Source organism: Sphaeramia orbicularis, chromosome 8 (assembly GCF_902148855.1).
Source record: "Sphaeramia orbicularis chromosome 8, fSphaOr1.1, whole genome shotgun sequence".
NCBI classification, from domain to species: Eukaryota; Metazoa; Chordata; class Actinopteri; order Kurtiformes; family Apogonidae; genus Sphaeramia; species Sphaeramia orbicularis.
This window is the reverse complement of record NC_043964.1, coordinates 19,280,444-19,299,675: the sequence shown is the minus strand read 5'-3', so window position 1 is coordinate 19,299,675 and position 19,232 is coordinate 19,280,444. Positions and strand designations below refer to the sequence as shown.

General features: G+C 37.8%; 1 protein-coding gene across 5 annotated transcripts; it reads left to right on the top strand.

Annotated features, from left to right (window-relative positions):
- The first annotated feature begins 667 nt into the window (after positions 1–667).
- Positions 668–18,596, top strand: map3k14a (mitogen-activated protein kinase kinase kinase 14a). 5 transcript variants are annotated; one of them, XM_030141475.1, is made up of 17 exons: positions 6,309–6,479; positions 6,576–6,693; positions 7,676–7,945; positions 8,037–8,115; positions 8,230–8,440; positions 8,757–9,143; positions 9,312–9,446; positions 9,537–9,666; positions 9,853–9,981; positions 13,184–13,288; positions 13,381–13,538; positions 13,626–13,776; positions 15,497–15,805; positions 15,889–15,998; positions 17,342–17,480; positions 17,974–18,074; positions 18,170–18,596. In XM_030141475.1, the coding sequence occupies exons 3-17, from the start codon at positions 7,690–7,692 to the stop codon at positions 18,329–18,331; spliced, it is 2,562 nt and encodes an 853-aa protein (XP_029997335.1). In that variant the 5' UTR covers positions 6,309–6,479; positions 6,576–6,693; positions 7,676–7,689; the 3' UTR covers positions 18,332–18,596. The 5 variants fall into 5 exon arrangements, with proteins under 5 accessions (XP_029997336.1, XP_029997338.1, XP_029997337.1 ...); XM_030141476.1 differs by lacking the exons at positions 6,309–6,479; positions 6,576–6,693 and adding an exon at positions 668–703; XM_030141478.1 differs by lacking the exon at positions 6,576–6,693 and having other exon boundaries at positions 6,308–6,479; positions 8,037–8,108; positions 8,226–8,440.
- Positions 18,597–19,232: the final 636 nt, after the last annotated feature.

The window sequence follows — 19,232 nt, the reverse complement described above, 5'->3', positions numbered from 1 at the left end:
GCTCCTCCCTCAGTCTATTCCATACTTTAACACGACACACAGATATGCTTAAACTTTTCCTAGTAGTGCGCGCCCTCTGAATTTTGAAATTAAATCTACCCCTTAAATTATAACTCCCTTCCCTTTCAGTGACTAATTTCTTTATGTTTCCTGGTAGTAGATTATTTTTTGGCTTTGAATATGATTTGTGTTATTTGTAGGTCTATGATGTCTGAGTTTTAGTAACTTTGACTGTAAAAATAATGCATTTGTGTGATCTGTGCCTTTCATTGAAAACTTGCAAAAAAAATGAGCAATGGAATGATATGTGGAAATTTGTATTTTATAGAAAATGTAGGTCTTCAATGTGGAATGAAGTGTATCTTATGAGAATGGCTGCTTAAAATGTCATTTCAACTCACACCTCATGATGGTTTCCTTGTGTTTTCAGAGCTCCGTGTCAGATTACAGAAGATGCAAACAGGAAGCTCTTCAAAATAAAAGCATATAAAAACCGGCTATTGTTATTAGGACGGGACAATAGCCCGTAATCTATAAAAACAAAGGGTAGATAACAGTAAGAGCACCAATATGAATTTAGTATCTTTATATATTTATGTTTAACTGTAAATTGAAAAAAGGGGCGGGTTATTTTGAAACCGGAAACACCTGCGTACATTCGTTCGCGTTGACGTACAGCCGACGCCTACTGATTGGAAGGTCGGTAAGTGAAGAAAACTCGATATGTTTTTACTTTAAAATGAATTTTCTAACCAAGTAAACAGTTTTCTTAGGACGGTGTTTTCTGCTTTTCAACGTGAGAATAGTTTTTGTTATGTATTGTACGTCTTCACGGTGAAAAGCAAAGATGTACGGGCCTAAGTTTTGATATGAAATGGCGCTGAATGCACACAGGAGGAAGTTATCATTTCGACCTTATGAGCTCATACGCCTTTCGACAACAGTTACAGTTAAATACATTATGTTTTTATCTGTGATCGCAGGTGAAAAAAATAACTTTGTAAATGTTGTTGATTTAGGTGTTTGTTACTGTAAGATGAACAGCTCGCCAAACTTTTTTTTTTTTTTTTTTCTAAACCGCCTTTTGAATCCAGATGTGAATGGTTAGAACAACAGCTGGACACTATTGACTTTTTCTGTGCCCCGTGCTTTGTTTTATTATTAATGTCAAATGACAGAGTCCTAACATCAAACTACCATTAGGATTAATTAAAAGCATACATATATATAAAGCATGCATAGATACAAAGAACACACCAAATTCCCATTACTATTTTTTCCTCAGAATTCCCAAATTACATATTACTGATTAACCCATAAAGACCCAAACATCCACAAGCGACCAAAATCTGTTACTCATATAAAACGTTTAATACCTGTTGATTCACTAGTCCTCTCAATGCATGTAAATAATTTGGGTAAAATTTAGGGGTGTAAGAAAATATCGGTTCTGCAGTATATCGCGATATTTCATTTCACAATACTGTATCGATATTAAAAATTAAAAAGAACTGTATCGATATTTTTTAGGTATTTATTCAAATGCGGATATTGTGGAGGTTCATTTTTGGGGGTTTTTGTATTCATATTTTATTTATTATTATTTAACACTCTTTTATTAAATAATGTTAGTTCCTGTCTTGGGATTGAACTAAAATAATGTTCTGATGTTAGTTCTGAACTAATAGAATATGAACATTTGAACAGGATCTTAAACTGTAATGTCTGTAAAACAGAATTTAAGTTTTAACACAGGGAAATTTTGTGATATAATATTAGATCCTGTTGTGATCAAATAAAAATGTGTTTAGTATTTGTGCAGATTTCTGGAGTAATTTAATTCTTCGAGGAAATTATCATTTTAAAAAAAAGAACAAACAGAAAAATTGCCTTTTTAACAGTATCATGATATATCGTGATATATCATATTGTGATCCTAGTGTTGTGATTTGTATCGTATCGCAAGATTCTTGCCAATACACAGCCCTAGTAAAATGCAGTTTGTCATCTTTTCATGGTCATCAGATTTGACCCATTTGGAGAAAAATACTTGATTTTCACTAAAAAAACGGAAAATACAGAAGATAATATTATAGTAAAATGATGATCGATTACTTTAGAAAAGTGAAATATAGAGAAAAAAATATTTTGGAACTGCCACAAAAGTAGTACTGGGTCTTTATGGGTTTAACAAATCATTTTCTCTCATATCTACTTTTGTTAGTCCTGTGAGATTGGACAGATTGCGCTGGATGGACAGACACAAGTTCTGCTGTTTGTCCGCATTAACGAATACATGATTGTGATAGATCCCTCTTGGACCTGAGTCAAACTCATGGCCTGCATTTACAGCTTAACAGCCCTGGCCTGGGTCTATTGTTAAATAAGAAATTGTAGTGTTCTGTCAGACCAAATGTCCTTTCTCCTTAATACTGCAAAATACAAACAAAATGCAGAGAACAGGAATGATTCAATGCCATTTCTGTGAATGTCTACACATATTCCAGTACACAGTTAGATGTAACTTCATTGTCAACAGTAGAATTGATAAAGTTGCAATAAAGACCAACTTTGAACACATTAAACGGTACATTTTTATTTGGTTGTTTCTCTTTAATGTCGCACGGTTGTGAATTTATAAGATTTACACAGTAATAATAATAGGTTTAGAGCAGGACAGAGCCGATGAATATGATGTCATTCCCATCTTTTCCATCATTCCCATCTTATGCATTAGGCAAAATGTGTTATGTCTAAAATGATTTTTCACTTTACTAAAAAGACACATCAACTGAACATTTGTATTATCACTTAAGAGACGTTTGTATTATCACTTAAGACAAAGTGATAAATTAATACAAAACTGAATATGTCTGAATCACTTATAACTGAATTACAACTGAGTAACTGAGAATCAAACTGTAAAAATCAATGCGGGAGTGATTTTTATCTTTTGACCTGTTATTTTCCCACAGAGTCACTATTTCCAGTGCAAAAATGTAATATCAGTCTTTACTGTAGCTGATTTCTGTGGATGCTGACCAGCCAAATGGATTATTTTCTCTATCTCTACTTCCCAGTACTGCTTTGGATATCAAGTATCTCATGATGTAGCCTACTGTACCTAGTGTTATATGAATTTTAGCTTCACTTACGTACATATTCTGTGTTGTTTATCTCTTTTTTTACAGTATAAAAATGTAGAAATTCTAGTTTTGCCTCAAGTCTATCACTGTTTGTGTCTCAGGTCTAAATCTGTGGTTATAATGTAAAAAATCTTTTCAGTAATTACAGAAGTAGAGATAATACAATTTTTACAAGATCGCCTCATTGTAATAACAGCTGTGTGAAAATAACAAAAACTGTGGTAGATAATTAACACATTGTCCTCTCCTGTGTGACTCTCACTCTTCTAATGACATCATCTTGTGCCCTTTTTCTGCCATGAGTTCAATGGAGTTGAACTATTATAAGATACAAAATAGAACAGAGAGAAAATAAAAAATTTCTTAATATTCATTATTTCTATTGCAGTTGTCATCTTAAATTTCAGTATTGTGATGCTCTAACATGGGCAATAGACTACACTTAATTAAGTTATACATAATATTAAGTCTAAATTACAATGTTGTAGTAAAGGTACAACACAAATCATTACAGAAGAAACACTGCGTTAATTAATTTTCAGATTTTTAGGTTAATCAGTCACAATTTAAAGCAATGTATGACTTTGGGCACCAATTTTTCATCAAATCCGTAAAACCCGAGTCATAGCCTAAGTATCACAAATTCGTAAGCCTTTCTGTGATAACTGACCTGAATCTCTTCCCTCATGGTGAACAATTTCGAAGTGTACTCCACCACAAACAGTCCATTTGTTTACAAACAGAGTCGGTATGTCAGTTGGGCATTTTCAGAAATTTGTCGCATTGTAGGAAACGTAGCAAAACGCAGCCGCATTATGGCCGCAGCGGCAACAAACACAGAAACGTCTTCATTGCCTCGAGCTACTGCGGCTGCGTGTAGCTTGGCTTCCCACAATGCACTTTGCGACAAATTTCCGAAAATGCCTGACTGACATATGGGCTCTGTCTGTAAACAAATGGATTGTTTATGGTGGAGTACACGTCAAAATTGTTCACCGTGAGGGAAGAGATTCAGGTGCGTAATCATGGATAGACTTACGGATTCGTGATACTTAGGCTATGACTGGGGTTTTACAGATTTGATGAAAAATTGGTGACCAAAGTCATACACTGCTTTAAATTGTGACTGATTAACATACAAATCTGAAAACTAATTAACGCAGTGTTTCTTCTGTAATGATTTGTGTTGTACCTTTACTACAACATTGTAATTTAGATTTAATATTATGTATGATTTAATTAAGTGTGTATGACTCAGGTTTTACAGATTTGATGAAAAATCGGTGACGAAAGTCATACGCAGCTTTAACATTTTCTGAGAGCATGTTATCTATTAGGACGACACGGGTGGTGCAGTGGAAAGCACTGTTGCCTCACAGTAAGAAGGTCCTGGGTTCGATTCCAACCAGGGACCTTTCTGTGTGGGTTCTCTCTGGGTACTCCCACCATCTAAAGACATGCACTGATAGGTTTATTGGTCTACCTAAAATTGCCTGTAAAAGTGAATGTGAGAATGATCGGTTGTTCATCTCTATATGTCAGTCCTGCGATGAACTGGTGACTTGTCCTGGGTGTGCCCCGCCTTTGCCCATAGGTAGCTGGGATTTTGGCAGCCTGGCAACCCCGCGACTCTAGTGAGCATAAAGCAGGTTCAGAAGATGAATGAATATTATCAGTTAGTTTAAATCATTTATCATTGTCAAATTGTGATAAGTGAACAATAAATGAAAATAAGCTGCAGCGTTGTGATTAAATATATGCACACGTTGCTGCTACAACATGAAATATTTCCACTTTGTAGTAATTATTAACAGTAGATGAAGAATGGTCTGGTTTTATAATTTACAAAGCACGTTGTAAACCTGTGCGTGCAATGATAGCATGGTTCTTGAAACCACTTTAGTCCTAGCTGTGACATTTTCCTGAGAAGCAGCCGGTGTTTCTCTTTAGGAATGCTTGGCTGTGTGTGTTCTGCAGCCGACTTCAGGTTGCGTCCCCTTGCGCTGCCCTTACTAAAGGCTTTGGAATTTCATTAATCTGTGTGGGTGTACAGCAGAGGTCCGCTCAATATAGCCACCTCTTGTATGTGGAGTTAAGCCCTGGATTTCTCTGCAAAACTAGACAGCCATGGATTCTACCACTTCATATTTAAAATAATGTATTATTGTGTGACTAGTCTATATCATATCTAGTGTAATCAACAGCAACGTCCCTGCAATAAATCCTGTATTTGCTCTGCTTTTACAGTCTGTGTTGCCTAAGATATTGTTGCCATGACATTAAATAATTGCCTTATCACTAAGGAGGTAGTAAATAACTTGAATTCACCCTCTGTTCATGCTTAATGCTGAAGCCTCTTAAGTGGTTTTCTGAGTTTCCTGTGTTCTGTAGCAGTTCTTGTATATGTAGGTTGTTTTGCTGCTGAAAAAAAGTAAGCAAGATCATTTCAGATACAGAAAGGCAACAGTTTCCTCTTAGATACCTCACAGTTGACAGCTCATATATTTGCTCCAAAGTCTTGCAAATGTTTTCCATGAAGACAATCCTTATAATATCAAATGTCAGACTGTAGGATTTTATAACCAGGTGGTTGGGAACTTTGTCTTATTGTCGTCCTTCAGTTGTAAGTCATGAGGAATAGAGGAGAGTGGATGTGCCATAACGTGTGACAGACTCCTGTGTATTATCCAGAGGAACATGCTTGTTAACATATCAGAGCACATGAAAGGTCACAAAACTCTTTACATTTCATTGTGGTCTTGTACTAAAAGGTTAAGATCATAAATGACACAGTGTCTGTACTATAAACTGCACAGAGCATCCATTATTGGAACATGTGAATACAATAAACATGACAGTTCTGCAGGTTTTTTGACTTTGTTGGTAAATGTCTGCTTTTGCTTTGAACACTTTAATGATATTTGGCTTGTCTTCTTAGTAAAGCCTGATATTATCCCGATAGGGTCATGATCTCCTTTTGTCACTGTCTGCGGTTAACAGTTGATCATCAAAAACATAAGCAAAAAAATTATCCTTTAATCTAGTTAGAGGGAAAAGCAACGTAAGCCAGCCCTGTTGGAGGGAGCGTAGGGAGGGGGAAATAAGGGGAAGTGGAGATGCATTTCCCATAAGTCATTGTCAGCCAGCTCCGCCCCCTGGTTGGCTGTGAGCCAGCATCAAGCCGAGCTGTGCGGCAGCAAAGACTGAGCCGAAACATTATTGAGAGTCAGAACATGAAGGACAAGGCTGAAAAACAGAGCACCTAGTTTTACAAATGTAGACTCAGAGCTAGTCCAAGGGAAAGAGAAAGCAATCTGGAATTGGCATCTGTGGGTATGTTTGCAAACTCCACAGCCTCACACATACACAGAGATGTTTTTGTGGTTTGTCTGTTTATTGCAGTCGTTTTTTCTCTATTTCCGTTCCAAGTAAATTCATTTGGGGTGTGGTGTTTAGTGGTGCTTTAGAGGACCGGTGCAGTGTCTTAAGAAGGAAGTGACAATTGAATGGCACTGTTGTCTTGCAGCGCATGAAGTCGGCACACAAGGTACGACATTATTAAAGCCTGAACTAGAGCAAGACTGGGTAAAGATTAGTGGGGTATCCTCTTAGAGCCATGTGATTTCTGTTGTCAGGATATTAGGATTAATCTTTGGATACAAATATAGCTTGTCAGCGATGTATGTGTATAAACATCCATAAACTGTGCAGCGACAGGGAGAAGCAGGAGGCAAATGTTACGGACACGCTGATGCAACATGCTGAAACTGCAGGCCCACTTTACAGTTAATACCCTTTAGATGCCTGAAGTGAACTGTATTTTATGCATGTAACAAGAGCTTACATGAGAGCAGTGTGATAGAGCGTGCTGATTTTATGGTCATCCGCGTTGTGACGATTTGACCTTTCGAGTCACTGGTAGTTAGTCATGCAGATCTTTATTAGACATCCAACCTGGCTCTGCCTGATCTGCTGTACTTCACTTCCTCTGACAAGACGGTTGCAACTGTCAAAACAAGGCCAGGGTGGAAGGGTTGAATTTCCTGTGTTCTGTGCTCACCGCAGAACTTTCAGACTTTCAATGTTCTCAAAATGGTGATCTGTGCCCTTTAATAAGTTAAACTGTAACTTCTTTATTTGTATTTTGATTGTTGCTGTCCCTTTTATAGCTCTTTTGGTGCCTAAGGCTTCTCTTAGTCGATACAGTAGTTTGTTCCATCATGAAAAAATGTTTTACATGTTTTACAAGAACAAACACATTCAGATTCATCAATATAAACATTTATAAAAGCCATTAATGAGTAAAGATAGAGAGCAGCTATGTGAATGACTATGCAGCAGTAATTTTCTGAACTTACTTAGTGCTTTTCGTCACTTTTGATATAAAAATTTGGTTGTGACGACAGAGATACCACTAAGAATTTCTTGGGCTTCTATGATGTGTATCGCCACAAGTAGTATATTTAACATCAATGTTCTTGTAAGCTCAAAGGTTTCTCATGCCATATTATTGATTTTCTTTCCTCTAGATCCATTAGATAAAATGGCGGTGAGGCAGAGGATTTTCAATTCAACAGCGCCCTTTTCCGGGTCATCCCAGGCTGAGCTGAAGGGATCATACCCATCCTGTTCAGCTGTGGACCAAGACACTGAAGACGAGGGCGAAGAGGCGAAAGACAGCAAAATCGACTTAATAACCTATAATTATTTAAGGTATTTTAATAAAGTTGTGTCGCAAGGGTCTGCGGCACAGGTTGGAGAAACACCATTGAAGACCTCAGGCTTTATTGCACAAGAAAGTAATTATATCTTTTCATAATCTGTTCCAATATAATAAATGTAATTACTGTGCCAGGATAGACAATTCAATAACACAGTCCTCTCCTCCAGGTCAACCCCAGGACTCTCAAGAGTTTTCTCCATCTGTTTTCGAACGTTATGTTCCTGCTCCCAACTGCTTCAACAGCAGGTGAGACATTAGCTCAATGATATTGCTTCAGTTCCTTTTATTTGTTTATCGTGTTTAAACTGACAATGATAATCCCATTTAGTAAATTTACAATGTTGTCCTACTCTGGTTCAGTGTCTCAGAACACAACAACGTGGCTTGCCCGACCACAGCTTCCATCCAGGAGCCAAACAGTTCATCAACACAGGTCACGCCAAGAAAGAAGGCCCGGAAGAGACAGAAGCGCAAGGGGAAGAAGAAACTGGAGACGAAGAAGGAGAAACAGCGCCTCAGACATCGTGTGCCTTCTGGAGTTCCTGAACAAGAGAGTGGAAGTTGGATCCTGGTATGAAATCTGGTCATACTATATATTCAACTTGGATGTGAAAGAATTTTAATGGTATCATAAGTGAGAAGTAAGTTAGTGCACAAATTAGTCCTGTTTTGAGCGCTTACATTGTGAATCATCTTAACAAAAAAGAGAAATGTGCTCGTGGTTTTAGATATTTCCAAGTAAGCGCTAGCCTTCCTGTGTTGTAAATATGAATCACTGAATATAGTCACACCCACCTCTCATTTCTCAAAAAGTTCAGTTCCTGAATAAACTCACTTGAGAGGACATCACTTTTCTGATTGGATGTTCTGATGCTCTTTTCCTTTAGGGTGAGCCATCTCTTGATGACAGAAGCAACCTCAGTAGCTCTTGCTGTAGCAGCATAGAAAGCTCAGACGATCAGGGTCAGAGGTCGTCTATCTATAGCCCATCGGGATACAACAGAAGTACTGAGCTACAGCAGAGGTGCTGGGGTGGAGGGGACCTGATCTGTGAACCCCTTGACTCATATGGGCAGGACAGCGACTCGGACTCCTCCAGCAGTCTTGGTGACTGTTCGCTGGCCTTAGCGGGCCTCAGGGGCAGCGTGAGTCAGGGGGACCCGTGCTACACTGGCCACTTCTTTAAAGAGGTGGAAAGAGAGGCGAGACAAGAAGAAGATGAGCTGTCAGCAGCTGATTCTATCACCACTGAAGGATTAGTCTATTACAATCAGGTAGGCCTTGCCTTAGTTTTTTATTTGATAACCAGTTTTTTCTAAGGAACTTGTTGCTCGAGGCGATGTTTCCCTTTTGATTGTCTTATATAAGAATAATCAAAGATACTTGATACTTTTGTCTCTGTGTCAAGGTCTAAAATATTTATGTTTCTCTCTTCCTATTAGCAAATCCAGATTGTGGACTCCGAATACAGACAAGGGAGGGAGTATGTCTTCTTAGAGTTCATCAAGCAAGGTTCTTATGGCGAAGTACACAGTGCTCAAGATGTCAACACAGGCTTCAGATTTGCTGTCAAAAAGGTAAGACACCTCTTTTTCCTAAAGCCTTGCAGTTTTGAAGTGTATTCTGTCTGTATGATTGTTTACGCTTTTGTCCTTCCTTCTTCACAGATTGCCCTTAAGAGGTTCAGCAGTGAGGAGGCGGGTACGTGGAGTACCCTCAAGTCTCCTCGCGTGGTGGAACTCTTAGGAGTGATCAGAGAGGGGCCTAATGTTGTCCTTTTGATGGACCATAAATCTGGTAAATGAGCCTTTAACCTTTTACACACAGCTCATGCTTACAGTATTCACCACTGGTGCTGAAAATTGACGGCTGAGATGTGATGAATAATATCCTCTATCACTGCAGCACCTGATTGGCTTGAATAGCAGAATTAGATGTTTTTTGTTAGCACGTATTATGGTCTCACCTTATCTGTTATTCCAGGCTCCTTGGGCCAGCTGATTGCGGAGCGTGGACGACTGCCAGAGGACCTGAGTCTCCACTACCACTTCCAAGTCCTTACAGCACTGGAGTACTTGATGAAGAAAAAAGTAGCACATCTAGATATAAAAGGTATGTTATGATATTTGACCTATTTCACTTATTCTTTCTTTGTGATAATTGTATAAAATGCCATAAATTCAAGCTAAATCCATAGTCATACATTTTTGTCTTCAAGGGGTTCTATGTAGTATTGGTATTCCAAACTCTCAACAACACTGGGAAGTCACATACCATAACACACTACCAGAACCACCAATGAATCAACACTAGGGATCCACAGTCTGTATTACTCACTGAATAAAGTATAAAGTTGATTGTTTACACACATCTGTATTATGGTATTCTTTGTCAAACTAAAACTCATTGCTCCTTTTTTTTTAGCTGCTTATTTTGATTGTTGGTCAAAATAATGCTGTGCCCTATAATCTTCATGTGCTGCGTCAGCTGATAGTTTACATTATAGCTCTGTTAGCTTAGGTCTGTTTTTATACCAAAAACGGCCACAGTATAACCACAAATCACCTCTTTTCTGTATGGTTTGTGTCAGTAGCTACACCAAAGATCTGTCTGTAAGTGTCCAAACAAGGTCAGAACTGTCACAGTTTAGTCTGAACCCCAGAACTTCATAATAAAACTCATTTGTGTAGAACAAATGCTGCAACTTCAGCATCAAACTGCATTTATTTAACTTAGACCTGTGTCCAGTGGTGTAGTTTTCCTCACCAACAGAATGACTCACTACTCCCTCTAATGGTCACGTAAATATCCCGTACAAGTCTAAATCTAATCTAATGATTACTCTAATGGTAATTTTAGCTATTTTTTTTTTAAATATTTGAGAGTACAAATACTGCATATAGTTCCTTTAAAGTGGCGGTTTAAGTAGCAGCATTTTTACAAAGTTTCAGAGAAAATATCCTAGTATTTTAACATGCCTGAAACACATATCACATGATAAGTAGAGCTGATAATGTCACGTGAATTAGCTGAATAGCTGAAAAACCTTAATTTAACTGTACAGGAACTGCTTGCAAAGACAAGACAAACAGACTAGCTTGTCATCTGCTAGAAAAAGTCTCATAATGAATGTGTCCTTGTTTCTAAAAGTTTCTGTTTGAGCTTGCAAACTTGAACAGGACCCTCAGTATTTCCAAAAGTCTCAGCAAGGGATGCATCAATATATCAACCAGATTGTATGTTTGCATCTGTGTTCATTCAAAGATCATGTGATGAAGGGCTGAAAGACTTTAAAATAGCAACTTCTTTTATATTTATATAATGATTATTTTGTTACTGGGGGATAAAATAACTGCTGACATCGGTATTAACATCGGCTATTGGCCAAGAATTGTGCAATCAGTGCATTCCTAGTTTCAGCTTTTTCAAGGTTAAAATACAAAAGTAATATAGATGTTATGCATAAATGTAACAAAAGCAGTGCATTTTACAACATAAATATATTAATATGGATATAGCCTCAGTCTCTTGTCTTGAGCTATTGTTCATTTCTCCTGGAAGTCGAGATGGTGTAGAAGATAACTGAGAACCTTTTTCTAGTACTTAATTACATTTTTTAGTTACTTACTTTCTACTTCTCTCTACAAGGTTCTGTTTTCTACTTTTCACTTTTTAGTCCAATAATGCAAGTAACTTTAGGGAGTTGTTACTTTGTAGATTTATTTTTAAGATAAGATGATGTCTTATTAAGGAAAACACATTAATACATAATTCATAATGTAATAATATATATTATTTAATGGCAGGATATACTCTTTCCAATACTTTTAGACTTTCACTTAATTAACATTTTGAAGGCAAGAATTGAATTTGTAACTGAGCACTTTCACAACCATTGAATGTAGCATCTAAAATCTAAACTAGTCATAGTGCAGTCGCGGAAAAAATTATTAGACCATCAAAAGTCATCAAAAACAATGGTTATGCAATCAAGTACTAACCCCTGTGTGTATCGTGACTAAAATAGACAGAAAAGAAAACACGGAATGCCTAAAAGCACTGTTTTTGGCAGTACGATGCCATAGTTATTGATGTAAGAACTTAAGTGATTGTGGTTATTATCAAGAAAACCATGGAAAAATGGCTAGATATCAGCTCTAAAATTAAACTCTTATGAGCTATTTTTGTTGTTACCATTATATTTGTCCAAACAAATGTACCTTCAGTTCTACCAGGCATTAAAATGAACAAGAAATTGAAGAAAACAAGGGGTGGTCTAACAATTTTTTCCGGAACTGTATACATCATATCAATATGGTAACAACTCAGAATAATCATTATTATTTTAAATATTGATCTAAATGTAGTGACAGAAAAATTAACAATCGCGACCTCCTCCCAAACAGATAACAGTTATTGGTATTAGATAAGATGATGAGTCAAGATGAGTTTCCTCAGAGCAAATATACACAGATCAAAGTGGCACGAGTGTAATAACAGTAAAACAGAATGTGTCAATGTGACTTTTACTTATTGTGGTCCATGATGGAAAACAAAAACACAATGACGGAGTTAAGTCTCTGTCTAATCAGTGTCTTTGTACAGGTGTTTTTTGGAACACAAGTGTCATAGATAGAGACTAGATTCGATCTTCAGCACCTGTGTTGTGAAACTAGACTACCGCAGAAAACACAGGCTGGGAATTTCCCACAGTGTGACTCACCGCTGCACTTTGAAAACGGCGCATGTGCACAGAATCAGGAGAGCACGAAAGAAAAGGGAGAACGAAACAGAGAGGGGGGGGATGGGACGAGGAGCAGGAAGTTGTTAGCAAGAGGATGGGGGAGGAGGATCAACGCGGTGACAGACAGAAAGTTCTAGATCAAAATAGAGTTGAAAAAAAGTTTTAAGAGACAGAAAAAAGAAACTGAAAATACTAAGAAGAGGAAGAGCAGTGAAAAGACTTTTAAGAGAAGGATGGATAAATAGAAAGTTTGGGTTGCTGAAGCTCAGGCGCCACCTGGTGTTGAAAACATCACTGAAAAACAGGGCTTACAGCAAATCTGCTTTTCTTCTGCCTGTTTTCTTGACTCCCCACCACATCCATTCCACATTAAAGTGTTTTACAGCAGCTGTCCCTCTCTGACTTAATTTTTCCCTTTTGTTTTCCTCCTTTGTGTCCAGACTGTTTGTGTCTGTGCAGCTGCTTCACTTCTAATTATATCATCCACTGCTTAGGTCTTGGAAATCAACCAAGATCAGAGAAGCGCCAAGATTAACATTCTAGATTGTTTTTACTGCTTGTTTCTCACAGCTGACAATGTGTTGCTGTCGGACGACGGTCAGGACACTTTCCTCTGTGACTTCGGACACGCAGAAAGGCTCGACAAACAGGGACAGAGCCTCAGCAGGTCCAAAGGTATTTAGCGTTCAGCTTTAGAGCAATGTTTTAGACGTACTGGAATAAATTGAAAATGTGTCTAAATTCACTGTTTCCCCAAATTATGACAGATCTGAAGGGTACAGAGACACATATGGCCCCTGAGATTGTGAAAGGTGAACCCCGCGGAGCCAAAGCAGATGTGTGGAGCAGCTGCTGTATGTTTCTTCACATGATCAACGGGTGTCAGCCTTGGACTCGATACTACACCTGCAGACTCTATCTGAAGGTACTGCGCTCAGCTGTTTCATTACAGATGTTGAATTTGCTGCGTTCACACCAGTGCTTTATTGAGACGATTTTGTGATTTTTGCAGATTGCTCACGAGCCGCCGCCTCTGAGAGAGATCCCGACTGACTGTAACCCTCTCACGGCTGAAGTAATCAAGGCAGGACTGCAGAAGGATCCAGTCAAGAGAGCCTCAGCATCTGACCTCAAAGCAAAAACTGCCAGAGCTCTGAAAGAAGGTAGGCAAAAGTGTTTGAAAGCATACCGTGGTGTAACAGTAGACAGTCATCATACATTATACATTTGCTTATCTAAAGTATTAAAAAGAGGGCAAGCGTGTTTTTCCCTCGCATTTAGGTCGTTGCAAAGACAGTTTGGCTCATTTATTTCTATAGACAGATTACTTTTTAAAGGCCTATTTCTTTATAATGTCTTTTGATCTTTCAAGAAATGTAAAACTTCTAAAACCTCATGTTAGAAAAAGAGACTTTTTGCATATTGTCACTCTCCAAGTCATTCTTTTCAGATATTTCAGGAAACACAAAAAACTTAACCAGAAACTGAGTATTTGATGATTTAGGCAATTATTTCAGGAAGGTGACAGTATACTTCCACAAAAGTTTCAATCATATTTAGAGGTTGTTCTACCAAAAAGAGTCCTGTTTCCAATCTTTTAACATTACTACTACTACTACTACTAATAATAATGATAATAATAATAAGTAAATTGAAACAAAATTGATGTTTTTATAGACGTGAAATTTTGCCCATTTCAAGTAAATGGGGAAAAAAAAGATTTAAAAAATTCCTAAAAAATTTTAACTTTGACCTATTTTTCCCAAAATGTAACCACATCTATTCTGGATCACTGGCAATCTATACTGAACAAAAATATAAACGCACCACTTTTGTTTTTGCTCCCATTTTTCATGAGCTGAACTCAAAGATCTAAAACTTTTTCTGTGAACACACAAGGTTTATTTCTCTCAAATATTGTTCACAAATCTGTCTAAATTTGTGTTAGTGAACACTTCTTCTTTGCTGAGATGATCCATCCACCTCACAGGTGTGGCATATCAAGATGCTGATTAGACAGCAGGATTTTTGCACAGGTGTGCCTTAGGCTGGCCACAATAAAAGGCCACTCTAAAATGTGCAGTTTTATCACACAGCACAATGCCACAGATGTCACAAGTTTTGAGGGAATATGAAATTGGCATGCTGACTTCAGGAATCTCCACCAGAGCTTTTGCCTGTGAATTGAATGTTCATTTCTCTGCCATAAGCCATCTCCAAAGCTGTTTCAGAGAATTCATGAAGAAGACTGTGCGAGGAAAATGGTGGTCACACTAAATACTGACTGGTTTTCTGACGCCCCCCCGGACCTCCCAATACAGTAAAAGTGCACATTTTAGAGTGGCCTTTTATTGTGGCCAGCCTAAGGCACACCTGTGCAATAATCCTGCTGTCTAATCAGCATCTTGATATGCCACACCTGTGAGGTGGATGGATTATCTCAGCAAAGGACAAAGGAGAAGTGCTCACTAACACAGATTTAGACAAATTTATGAACAATATTTGAGAGAAATAGGCCTTTTGTGTACATAGAAAAAGTTTTAGATCTTTGAGTTCAGCTCATGAAAAATGGGAGCAAAAACAAAAGTGGTGCGTTTATATTTTTGTTCAGTGTATAAACCCAATTTGGTATGAATTCAACCAATAGTTTTGCTGCTAAAGTGTTGACAAAGAAACAAACTGAACCAAAAACAATACCCTTTGCCTCCCCTTTGGGTGGCGGGGTAATAATAGTTCAGTACCATATCGTGAAACTCTGTGAATGTGAATATCTGAGCATCTCATACCAATGCTACCCTACCTACAATACTTAAAGCATTTACTCTAACTAAGACATTAACCTAGACAGCTGGTGAAGGGTTAATTGTGTTTGTCTGATTTCAGTGGGAGGACTCAGCAGCCCAGTGAGAGGACCGTACACAGAGCCCCTGTATGTTGTCAACAAACCACCTGACTCCGTCCAACACATATACAGCAGCGTTCAGGATGAGGATGACAATCAGGAGTCTATTGAGGAAGTGCAGACTCCAGAGAGAAGGAAGAAGAGCTACGACGAAAAAGATGAAGCTAATTGTGATAAGTCAGATCTGGGCTCACCTCTCCGTCTGCAAACACCTGTTTACGAACCGATCCACAAGACTGGCAGCAAGGTGACCACCAAGTCTGAACTTGAGCTGCGCAAACTGGAGCGAGGTATGGTTTTGGTCAGTTTTCTGCCTACTTTTTGGTGTGTTTTCCATTCGAATTCCTCATTATTTTTTTCTGTTTGTGTGCAGATTTCTACCTGAGCAGTCTGTCTCAGCTTCATTCGGCTGAGATGCAGGAACAGCTCTTGTCTTGCCTGAGTAGTGACTATTACTCCAATCGAGACCAACTGGACAAAAAGGTAACCTAGAGTGCTCATCTATCTGTCTGGGCTCATTTCATCATGCAACAGCTTCCATATTTTTCAGGGTTATACAGGGGTCTTAAAAAATCTTAAAAGTCTTGAATTTACAAATCTGCATCTTTAAAAGGTATTAGAGTTTATATGGTAGGTCTTAAGTTATATTACCTTAAACTTGTTGGCTGTATTGTGTTTAAATGTGTCTCTTAAATGTCCAAGCTTCAAAGAAAGTAACTTAGTCGACTTAGTTCCAACCTGACAATTTATATTGAAATTAGGAACCAATTATCGCTAACTTTGCAGATCCCCGGTGAGGAATAACTTGTGATGGTGGGAATCAAGGCATTAGAGTAAATAAATACATTTTCCTAAGTTGTACGAATCGCAAATTTTTTCCAGTATGGCTGTGAAATGGGCATTAAATTCTGTTCTATGTTGTCTTAAAAAGTCTTAAATTTAATTCGTAGAAACCTTAGGAACCCTGTTATAATTAAATAAAACTAAAACCAGCTGTGAAAAACAAGCTACACAAAAGTAAAATGAAATAGAGCTGCGAGCAACATTAGGTTTGGTGTGTTAGGTTATTTAAAGCTCAACTTTAAATAGTTATAAAGACAGTATATCTTTATAGAGTAGCACTAGTTTATGCTGTGGATCGAACAATGTTAAGAACTTTGCCAGTCTATGTTTATCAGACTTTCATATTAACTGAAAAACTAAAGTTGTATAAAAACCAAATTGAAACAAGTCAATTCTAAATAAAATTAATCCAATCCAACCAATCCAACTTTGTTTATAAAACATTTTAAAACAACCACAGTGGACTAAAGTACTGTACAGAAGACTAAAAGCACAATGAAAATTAATAAAAGCAAAATTAAAAGTAAAACTACTTTGGCACTTATGTAACTAAAATGAAACCATAAAATAAACTGAAAGGCTAAACATAACTATAAGCTAATGAAAGTTTCTGAAAGAATTGGCGCTTGTGGTGCTAAATAGATAAAAGATGGAAAAAGAGCAATAGCACGCACCTATTGAAATCCTTCTATCAGTTATGTTAATATGATAAGGGTGTTGTCTGATAACCTGACCATGTGCTATCATTTAGGAGGATGCAGTGTATGTCAAAGTAATTAGAACAAACCTTTGGTCAGTCACAGGGACAGTTGTGGTCACATGGTTTTCAAGAAGTCTAACATGTTGCATTGAAATGAAAAATTAGAAAAGACATTTAAAATAGATGAAAACTATGACTGGAGTTCATGAACAATACACGCTAAACCATTTTGACTGAAGTAATAATGAACCTGTCGATGTTTTTTTTTTTTTTTTCTTCCCAGGACTCTGGCCGCTGGTCTCTGAGCCCAGGAGATGACTTCAGCTCTGGTGTCTTCTCCTACAGCAGTCAGCCGGACGGGCAGGTTTTCAGCATGGACTTCCTCGGTCACTCGCAGCTGCCACCTCCCTGTTGTTTTGAAGGTAGATACAAAATGTTCTGTTTCTTTTCTTTTTTATTGTTTTTTTTTTTATTGAAGCATGAGACACAACGTCTTCCAGTTACATTAATCTGTTACATATTCCTCACAGTGTACATATTTAAAAACACATTCTCCATTAAACAAGGTACAATGAGGCTAAAACATTTCTGGTTGTCTCTGTCCCACTTTCTTAGGGATTAAAACTGATTTATTTATTTATTTATTAATTTTTTCTTCAAACATCCAGAGAGAGAACAGCATGGACATATCTAGCTTTGTAAAACACTCATTAGAAAAGAAAGATTACGAGCAATAGTAATACAGAATAAAAGATAAAAATAAAAAAGGACATTAAATCAGATAGTCTCATTTGGTATGTATCGCTTCACATAATTTTCCCATTTTTGAAATATTCTGTATTTTAAGCCCTTTAATTTAAAGCCCAAAACTAACATTTCAAAGCACTGATACCATGTGGTTCTCTCTGTGCTCAGGAGTGGACGTGTGTATCAGAGACTTCAAAAGGAGAAGCATCCGCATCAGAGAGACTCGCCGTGTGAAGGTGGGCCACATCGCCACAGGAATCAGTGATCAGGTGAGGACCAGCAGATTCTTCTAAGAGCTGCACACTATTTAAGTCCTTGTTAAAGAATCAGATCTCACTGTATCTTTAATGTCTCTCCTTCTCAGATATCCGAGAGGGTTTTCACGTTGGAGACCCTCCAGGGCCAGCAGATTGCTCATGATGAGGAAGTGCAGGAGTCTGGGCTTGAGCTCTGCTGTGTGTCTGCTCCTGACTTCAGTCCAGGATGGAAATGGAGGGTCAGAGACGGTGTGCTGGAGACCAGATAAAGCCCAGTGTCATCTTAATTGTTGTACACCACACTTACTGTTGAATTGCGCCTTCTGTGTGTTGTCTGGGGACCAAGGTTTGATCTGTCGCTTTCAGCATATCTGTCTTAAATCTGAAGAAAGGTCATGGTGATGTGTAACTGCCAGATTATGTCTTGCATTTACATACGATTCAGTCATGCCACTGAGCCATTTTTACCCCTGTGATGTTTACATTTACCCAATAACATGTTTTCCTATTCAATAAACCACATTCAGCAGAAAGAAATGTGTGTTGTTTTAATTCACTTCATTCACAATTACAGGGGTTGGACAAAATAATGGAAACAACTTAAAAAATCAACAAAATATAATTTAATATGGTGTAGGTCCGTCTTTTGCGGCAATTACAGCCTCAGTTCTCCGAGGTATTGATTCATACAACTTGTGAATTGTTTCCAAAGGAATTTTAAGCCATTCTTCAGTTAGAATACCCTCCAACTCTTTTAGAGACGATGGCGGTGGAAATCGACGTCTTACTTGAATCTCTAAAACTGACCATAAATGCTCAATAATGTTGAGGTCTGGGGACTGTGCCGGCCATACGAGATGCTCAACTTCATTAGAATGTTCCTCATGCCATTCTTTAACAATTCTAGCTGTATGGATTGGGGCATTATCATCTTGAGGTGAAGGTGTTTCCATTATTTTGTCCAACCCCTGTATAGCATCATTGTATCGATCACTCTGTTCACTTCGTGCACAGAGACAGTTTTTATTCAGTCAACTGAAAATAGTTGACTAAATTGAGTGTTTGTACCCCACTAGGGTGAGGTTCAGACAGGGAAAGTGTTCTTTTCTCTTTTTTTGTCTTTAAAATTATTTCTGTAAAAAAATTATATGAAAATGCCAGCTTCTAACA